Raw genomic sequence first — 9,240 nt, 5'->3', positions numbered from 1 at the left:
GCTGTATAGGACAGAGCTGACGAAACGGAGCTGCGCGCATGCGCAGCAGCTCTCTCTCGGGTTGTTTTTTTTGGGGGGTTGGGGGGGAACCCCCCCCGACAATCCTCCATGCACCCCTGAATGAAGGATATGACTTTACTCCCGAGGCTTGGATGCAAATAAAATCACTTTATTCCACAACAGATCCAGCATAGTTACAAGAGCAAGGCATGCCGGCATACACCCAATATTTTATTTGCATGTAATGATGATGCAGCCATTCCCATTCATATAATGTGCAGGAGGTGCTTCTTTTAGACAGTGCACCCTGGGGAAAATAATCAAATAGGCCTCTTAAAAACTTCTGAAATAACCTGTGTAGTTCTATAAATAATCAGTAGATTGACCCACAGAGCAACTAATCATATATTATAATTGCAAACTATTCTCCTCTAGACAATGTATTTTGAAGCTCTTACAATATTACACTAAAGATTAAATCACGAACGCTGTTTTCTATCATTTTCAACATTATAATGATTGTCAGATATCAGAATAACACACACCCCGAGTTGTCGGTCAGGGCGGTGCGGGAGTGTTGCGTAATCACACATCAGCCTCCTCCATTCATCATGTCTGTTTCTCCATAAGGAGGAACAGGTAAGGATTGACCTCACTGACAATACCAATACACTGCGTCACGCAGGGGTCACACAGTTGGCATAATTTATTCAAGTTATGGAGACCTTGCAAAGGCTTTTTACAAAACCTTTTTTTTATAACATAATAATACAACGTCCTCTACCTATAGTATCATTGCTGTTCTACTCTCATTAATTTTGATATTGTGAAATATATCCCGTTTTTCAGAACAAGATGTAAGTCTCCCATAATGCACTATTTAAATTTTGCATATTCTAATCGCTTTGGCTTCCGTTTTCATATCACATGACTAGAACTTCGGCCATCTTTAGAATGGGCGCAGGATTCTTCCCTGTCGGTTCTTAAATTGACATTTTTGTAACGGGAAGTGGTAAATGAAATGTATAGTTTAAAATATTTTTTGTTTCTAATAATCCCTATCAATTATTGGTCTGTTGGCTTTGTACTGTTGTTACATATCCTAAATAAAATGACTTTCTAATTTATTAACGTTACTGTCGGTGTAACTAATACAAGCTCAGGGAACACCGCCCAGGGACGGCGCTGTAATAGCCACAATGCTTCCACTAGGTGGCGCCGTGCTGTCAGCTTTTAAAAAAACTATTTTAATATAAAGAATATCACTTTTGAAATAGAGGGGGGATTTTAGATTTTTTCTTGTGTTTATATACTTAAATAATCACAAAACATCCATCAAGCGGTGATTGATAAAGATGTCATAAGTAAAGCTCCCATCTGAAAATAGAGCCCGTCATCTGGAGCTTCTTGACTTCACAAATTCTGTATGTAGTATAGATAGTACTGGACTTGTTTCCCAATTTTAAAATGATTAGACAATGTGGAGGAGCTAAAGTCTGTGTCGTTGCATCGCCCCCGCCCTCCGCCACACATCATGCAGAATTGAGATCCACTTTGGGGACGAAAAAAACACATTAAAAAATAGAATAAAAAAAATAACAACTGGGAAAAAATGGTTTCTTTTACTAACGAAGAATTTTTTCTTGTGAGCACCAGCGGCTAATGCCTTCCTGAGATGGCATTGGGGCACTGAGGACAGTGGATTACTTGGTAATAGGCCTGGGGAAGCATCGCAGGCAATAGACGGACATAGTCTTCACTGGCTGGGGGCTTTGGTAAATAGGGAGAAGCCCCAAATCCTGTGCAATCTCCCTTTGATACATCAGTTAAAAATTGTAAAAACAAAATGTTTCTTTTCTTTTTTCCGGGCTTCTAGTGACACGGCACTTTGCAAGTCATCCTACTTATGCTTTGACGCACCCTCCGCGGGCCTGGCGAGAGGTAAGAGCCCTCTTGCCGCTGCCAGTCAGTACCGCCTGGGATTTTACAATAAAATAAGTAAACATGTGTATCTTATATAATCAGCTTATAAATACATCATAGCGATGGTGTATTTATAAGATCATTCTATAAGATCCACATGTGGCTTGCTCCCGTAGTTGTCGGACTACAAGTTCCAGCATGCCCTAGCACCCTATCACGGTCTTACTTCTCCTATCTCTATCATCAACACTAGGGGGTGCAATGCACAACGCGCCTGCATTAGAACGAACATCACATTGCCGTAACATATACAGAGCACACAAAACATCCCAACTTGAAATAAATATATTTATAGTGAACGCCTTATCATATAAAAAGTCATACAAAAGTCAATCAATAAAGTAGAGTCATTGGTAGCAAAAATACTTTTTTTTAAAAAAGAAACAAAAAACGATATCACAAAGAATATTTCCACGTAGTAAATATTCCAGGGTCCTAATCCTCCGCTACTTTCATTACTCTGGATGACCTCATATCAGCAGGGAATGTCCTTGAAGTAAAAGTGTCAATGATTTAAAAAAAACAAAACACATTTCTACTAAAGGTGTCAGGTGATAAATTAGTTTTACTGCCTTCAGATAATTCTAATTTATTGGCTTGTATGCGTCTTCCTACAACTTTTATTGCATACACCTCATTATCTCTCTTGACATCCTCTTTGCTTCGTTATTTCTGGGATACAACACCGCTGCAGAGTTCTGTCCTGTCATATTGACGATTCACGATGCTGGATTACCATGGCAACCACAGTCACATGGCTCATGATGTAGTGAGCAGAGAGGCTTTGGAACTCCTCTCTGAGCTCTGTCTGCAGTGACATCTTCCCCCCCGCCCCCTCTCTGCCATCACATGACCTCCTGAGAGCCTGTGTGTGTAGCAGACTGACTGTGTCTGGCAGCCATTTTTATTTGCCAGAGAGCTTTTGAAAAGGAAATAATGATTTGAAGGAAGATAGCTACGAAAAATGATGTATGCTTAAAATGATGTAAGTTCTTATGGCATGAACACTGGTATTAATACGAAAACTTTTAGGACCAGGCTTTACTCATGCTGTCAAAAATGGGCTTGTGAGCTATACACAATGGAGGCAGTCATATTGTGAGATGAACTAATCTTCACTAAAACCTAATGACATCACCGAGGCATGCCTTAGTGATGTCATAAGCTCCTAGTAATTTCATAGGCTGATTATTGGCTCCACCAACAAAAATCACTGTCTCCTCTGTGTGTAAGCAATAGGACCACTAAAGAACTGAGAGATGTCATGGTGCAGGATACAACACATACAGTACAATTCCATCATATTCCACTAGGTGTCACTGTTTATCATCACAAGGCGTCTCTTCTCACGGGATCTATTTGGAAGGCTTAAGCTGCTCGGCCTCCGGAGTTGCTGAATGTTGGATGAGGAAGGAAGTCGGGCGACCCATCTGTTTAGAAGTTGTACGTTATGCGGACAGTGTCTCAGTTTTACTTGTATGCGGGCGCGCAGGTGAAATCAGAGCGGTTTCCGCTTCAGACCAAAGATAATTGTGATTATTTCTGTGAGGGCCGGGAGTGCGCTGGGGAAAGAGAACATGTCAGGGTAAGAGGGGACAAAGAACGAAACTCTGGTTATTCAGAGAGAAACTATATATACGATATAGTTATTATCCAGATGATTTCCTGCACCTCATCCTCATACATTCATATCTCATTCACAATGTCCAACGCCCTGTCGTACCATGCACCCGGCAGCCATCTTGTCTCCCCACCTCCCCACCCCTCGCTCTCCCCTGCAGTACCTGCAGAAACCAAAGATATACCAGTAGGCCGTGCACTCCCAGGCCTGTGTTACAAACAGGGAGAGGCTGACCGAGGCGGAGCAGTGAGCGGCCAGCGCTGGGACAAGGCGGTTAAGGAAAGGGGCCGCCACAATGGGGGTGTAATAACCGTACACAGAGGACACGGAGCGGGGGAGGTCTTACCACTGCTTACCTGCACAGCGCAAATATCCACCAGTATACAGGGCACTGCCAGCCCTCAAAGAGGTAGAAAAGAAGGGCCACGCTGGCACTAGCATGGGCACCAATGGCTGGTCAGACAAGATGGGGTTAGGGACAAACAATGGAAAAACTGTTTCTAGTGCTTCTACCTCTCTCTCACCCTTAAAAGAAGGGGTCCCACTGTTGCTAGAATGTCCGTCAATGAAAAGTTATTCTAACACGAGAAATACTTTGTAATGTCATGATGCTGCAATACTTTATAACAAACAGTAGGTGGCGCTATGTGATTTAAAGTAAACCTGTTGCCTATACAAAAACAATTGCAGCTAGGAATCACCGTCATCGCCTGAGGCGATTCTACGCAATATGGCGGAACAAAGTACTGCAATGATGTCCGAGTGTATTGATGCTGCATATCTCACAACATTTTCAACTTGAAAATCATCCAACTCCGCCCAATCCTAACAGCCCACCAATTTGCAAACGGCACCCAGTGGTTCCCAAACTGGGTGTCGTGGCTTCCTGGGGTGCCGCGGCCATGACCGGTGGTAAGCAAGGCGGGGACTGCTTGGTATTTATTTTGGCTTAGGGCTGCCTTGAAAAAATTATGGAGACCCTAAGGGTGCTTCGGACTAAGAAAGCTTGGGATCCACTGGGCTAACCTGTAAACTGGATTGCAAGCGACAGTAGCCTACAGCGCCACCTACAGACTGAACTGATTATACTGAAATAAGGGTATAGATATATATACCTATATACCAACATCTATTAATATAGCACCACCAAATTCTGCAGTAATTTTTTTTCTCTCCCTTTCTCTCTCTATATAAATATTGTATAATTTCCCCAAAAAAGTAATAAATTGTGCCATTAAGATGAATTTCAGATTAAATATGAAACTGGTCATTTAAATCTCTCCATAGATAAACTATACTTGTACATTTACATATCCTACGAGGTTATTTTAAATACCTGTGCTGTTGACAGTCAAACCAGTTTTAGAGATTACAATATCATTTACTAAGACAATAATGTGTACATTCCTCTCCCTTATATATTGCCCTGGCGTGGGCTGTTCATCCGGCTGCAGAATGTCATTTATTTCCCCCAATAAATAAGCAAAATATAGACACCGGGTTTCACCTATGATATCCCAGACTAAAGGTAATCTTTATTTTTGGGTGGAATAAATGTCGATGAGGTTACATAACTGTTTACCAACCATTGTATGAAGAATGTATTACCACTAGACTTAGATAGGGAATAAGAGAACAGCATCTAGAGGAATCATCAACAAGAGACCTTACTGATTGCTCACCGTATTATTACAGAATATTATACTACAGTTCTGTAGAATACCAACCAGTGTGTCAGGTATGGACAGTGTACAGTGCAGAGCACACAGCCCCACACACTGGCTGTACTGTACACTGACACAGTCTTACTGAAAGGATACACAGCACGCTCTGTGTGTTGTTGAACATTGACACTCCGGAGAGGAAACCAGCCAGCTCTATCACAAACATCCCCAGGGTAACCGAGAGCGCAACGATCAACCTGCAGGGGGGAGGAGAGATGTAAGTAACACCCTAAAGGGGGGGGCAGACTCATAGCTCCCTTCTGTCTGTGTCACTGTGTCACCCTGCAGGGGGAGGGACAGACTCTTAGCTCCCTTCTGTCTGTGTCACCCTGTAGGGGGAGGGACAGACTCTTAGCTTCCTTCTGTCTGTCACTGTGTCACCCTGTAGGGGGAGGGACAGACTCATAGCTCCCTTCTGTCTGTGTCACGGTGTCACCCTGCAGGGGGAGGGACAGACTCAAAGCTCCCTTCTGTCTGTGTTACCCTGTAGGGGGAGGGACAGACTCATAGCTCCCTTCTGTCTGTGTCATTGTGTCACCCTGTAGGGGGAGGGACAGACTCAAAGCTCCCTTCTGTCTGTGTCACCCTGTAGGGGAAGACACAGACTCATAGTTCCCTTCTGTCTGTGTCATGGTGTCACCCTGCAGGGGGAGGGACAGACTCATAGCTCCCTTCTGTCTGTGTCACCCTGTAGGGGGAGGGACAGACTCAAAGCTCCCTTCTGTCTGTGTCACTGTGTCACCCTGTAGGGGGAGGGACAGACTCAAAGCTCCCTTCTGTCTGTGTCACCCTGCAGGGGGAGGGGCAGACTCATAGCTCCCTTCTGTCTGTGTCACTGTGTCACCCTGTAGGGGGAGGGACAGACTCAAAGCTCCCTTCTGTCTGTGTCACCCTGTAGGGGGAGGGACAGACTCATAGCTCCCTTCTGTCTGTGTCACCCTGTAGGGGGAGGGACAGACTCAAAGCTCCCTTCTGTCTGTGTCACCCTGTAGGGGGAGGGACAGACTCATAGCTCCCTTCTGTCTGTGTCACTGTGTCACCCTGTAGGGGGAGGGACAGACTCTTAGCTCCTTTCTGTCTATGTCACCCTACAGGGGGACAGACTCATAGCTCCCTCCTGTCTGTGTCACCCTGCAGGGGGAGGGACAGACTCATAGCTCCCTTTTGTCTGTGTCACTGTGTCACCCTGTAGGGGGAGGGACACTCTTAGCTCCCTTCTGTCTATGTCACTGTGTCACCCTGTAGGGGGAGGGACAGACTCTTAGCTCCCTTCTGTCTGTGTCACTGTGTCACCCTGCAGGGGGAGGGATAAACAATTACAGCCCTTGTGAGCTCTTACTCAGTATCAGCAGCGTTGTATTGGTCTTGTGTGTAACCAACAGGCAGACAGGCGAGGACATTGTTCTCCTAGGACAGATAACATGTACAGGTTACACAGACTGACACATAGCGTTAGGGACGTGGATAGAGAAGGGGATGAAGAGGCAACAGGCGAGGGGGAGAATTTAACAGATCAAAAAAATAGAAGCGCAAAGATGGGGAGCGTGACGCTGAGACATAAAACGAGAGGGATAAAGAAGTAGTTGGACTGGGAAAGGGAAGGGGCAAAATGATCGGAGGGTGAGAGCAGGAAGGGAAGGGGAGAAACAGAGAGGAAAAGACTGTTACCCTTGACCAAAATATTGTGATGACAATGACAAGGTGAGACGTCAACGTCAGGAATCGAGAGGGGACCAGACTGCTGATAGCGGCCATTGGGATATCTGTGATAAGCAAGAACATATAATATAAAATGACATTTTATGGTAAATGGTTCAGTTTAACTTAACATTACACTTTTTTAATCTTAAGAGAAACAGTTGATCATTTCTGAGTGTGTATTCTACAATATATATATATCAATCTAATACTGCACATAGAACGCCACTAACCACACATTACACAATGTACCTACTATCAGGGTGGGCACTTAATGCTGCATAACTCTCATACTTCTGCTTTACAATTATCTGATAAGTGGAGAAATTTTAAGAGAGAAAAAAATGAGTGACAGGATGTGATTGATTTAAATATTCTCAGTATCCTATTTTTGACTTTGGAATCATATCTATTTATAACAAATTCAATCTTAACCCCAAACATCTACAATCCACTAATTTTCAATGTCTTTTTGTTTTTTTATACACACACACATATATATATATATATATATATATATGTATATATATATATATATATATATATATATATATGTATATAATAAAGTCATACATATAAATGCTGATGGACTATAAGGATTCCTTGCAAGTAGCATAGCTGCAAACTGTCCCTAATTTACGTGGTATCAGGTTTTAAAGATTTGTTCCTTGTAATTAACATTTCTTGAAAAGCATTATACAAATTGAAATAAACTACACTATTGTCACGTTTAAACAACATGATATGATGAGGACTGTAGTACTCCAAGAGCCACCGAGCCTGCATCTAATGGTGTAACATTAAGATTGTGTTTCACATGGAGGATAGAAGTCAAGTGTCCATAAACTCCAGGGACAATACAGTGTTTTTCTAGATTTGTCCCTATTTTTCTGCATCGGCCAACCGTACTGCAATAAAATTCCTATTTTTCAGCACGTCAGATGCAATTCTTCCCACGTGTGTGTGTGTGTTAGGGAATTTAGACTGTAAGCCCAAATGGGGCAGGGACTGATGTGAGCCAGTTCTCTGTACAGCGCTGCAGAATTAGTGGTGCTATATAAATAAATAGATGATGATGATGATATGTGTTGATGTACCGGCTCAGCTGTCAAATACCTCGAACATAATATAAAATATTGTCTTCATCCCAAACCTCCCGCCGTGTCCCTTTCACTTCCAAATTTTGGACGGGTGGGGAGCACACTTGCCAACTTATGGCAAGTATGATCCGGGAGCCTGCCGGGCAAGGTGGGCGTGCAGGCGGCGGGGCTCCAAAAAAATTGCGTCATTTCGGCCCCGCCCCTGTGACGTAATGATGCAGACAGCGCCATTTTACGGATTCCCGGTGAATCGCACAGCTTTGGACCTAATTCTGCCCACAAGTGAAGTGGGCAGACCCGGGAGATTTCCACACACTCTCCCGGGAGTCTGTGAGACTCACCCGAAATGCGGGAGTCTCCCGGACATTCCGGGAGAGTGTGGCAAGTATGGTGGGGAGGGGGGGGGGGAGTCTATTAATACATGAGGTTCTATAAAATAATAAATAGGAGACCAATAACTGTCTACAGAACAGCTATGGCAACATTAGCCAGAAGATCTTCTTCTGGCTAATGTTGGAAAAAAACTTTTCCTGAACTCAAAGACTTTCCTAAGTGTTTTAATAGTATATTATATAATATTAGACCCCCAGACAGCACATGCCAGCAGCATTATATCACATATATATATATATATATACACACACACATGTAGGGTACTTTATCCCTGGCACAGTGTCTGTCCCCCTCTGTACACTGTATTACTGCAGCTGTCCCGGCCTCACCCTGCACGTTACCCCTATAATAAGTCTTATTACACCCGCTGGAGGTTCTAAGGCTCCATTGTTACCTGCTCTGCGGCCTGTTCCTTCTGCGTTGCCTAGCAACCACCGCCGCCGCCGCCGCAGGAGTCACGTGGGATGTGATCTGGCCGCTAGAGTTACACATTGCGGTAACGATCTGTCCCAGCTATAGGAGCCATTTTGTTGGCTCCAACAGCATTAAAATGGCGCTTCAATAAAATGTCTGTCTGAGAATGAAAGAGGGAGCTGGCCTAGAGATGGGGGGGAGGGGAAGAAGTGAATATACAGCCTTGTTGGCTGTGACTGACTCCATTATCATTGTCCCACGGTGTGCAGAGTACAGGACAAACTGTGAGGTGTTTTATCTGTTACCA

At 43.8% G+C, this 9,240-nt stretch overlaps 1 protein-coding gene and 1 non-coding gene across 4 annotated transcripts; both read right to left on the bottom strand.

Annotated features, from left to right (window-relative positions):
* Positions 1–528: 528 nt before the first annotated feature.
* On the bottom strand, positions 529–662 carry LOC142156252 (U8 small nucleolar RNA). Its single transcript, XR_012692318.1, has one exon. It is a non-coding gene; the product is annotated as a U8 small nucleolar RNA (small nucleolar RNA).
* Positions 663–2,252: 1,590 nt separating this feature from the next.
* Positions 2,253–8,971, bottom strand: TMEM107 (transmembrane protein 107). 3 transcript variants are annotated; one of them, XM_075206466.1, is made up of 6 exons: positions 8,914–8,971; positions 6,997–7,091; positions 6,668–6,735; positions 5,425–5,525; positions 3,961–4,057; positions 2,253–3,545 (listed from the first exon to the last, which is right to left on the bottom strand). In XM_075206466.1, exons 2-6 carry the CDS (start codon positions 7,081–7,083, stop codon positions 3,482–3,484), a joined length of 417 nt encoding a protein of 138 aa, XP_075062567.1. In that variant the 5' UTR covers positions 7,084–7,091; positions 8,914–8,971; the 3' UTR covers positions 2,253–3,481. The 3 variants fall into 3 exon arrangements, with proteins under 3 accessions (XP_075062567.1, XP_075062569.1, XP_075062568.1); XM_075206468.1 differs by lacking the exon at positions 3,961–4,057 and adding an exon at positions 3,768–3,864; XM_075206467.1 differs by lacking the exon at positions 8,914–8,971 and adding an exon at positions 8,773–8,829.
* Positions 8,972–9,240: the final 269 nt, after the last annotated feature.

This window comes from Mixophyes fleayi, chromosome 4 (assembly GCF_038048845.1).
Source record: "Mixophyes fleayi isolate aMixFle1 chromosome 4, aMixFle1.hap1, whole genome shotgun sequence".
Lineage (NCBI taxonomy): Eukaryota > Metazoa > Chordata > Amphibia > Anura > Limnodynastidae > Mixophyes > Mixophyes fleayi.
Note: the sequence above shows the minus strand (reverse complement) of the source record. Positions and strands in the feature narration are given on the sequence as shown.

Bases quoted from the DNA above. Each gene is read 5' to 3' on its own strand.
- TMEM107 (XM_075206466.1), bottom strand. From the start codon at position 7,083: ATGGCCGCTATCAGCAGTCTGGTCCCCTCTCGATTCCTGACGTTGACG. The intron at 6,736-6,996 runs GTAACAGTCTTT...TATCTGTCCTAG, and splicing joins TCACAATATTTTGGTCAAGG to GAGAACAATGTCCTCGCCTG. The intron at 4,058-5,424 runs GTATCCTTTCAG...TTGTCTGACCAG, and splicing joins CAACACACAGAGCGTGCTGT to CCATTGGTGCCCATGCTAGT.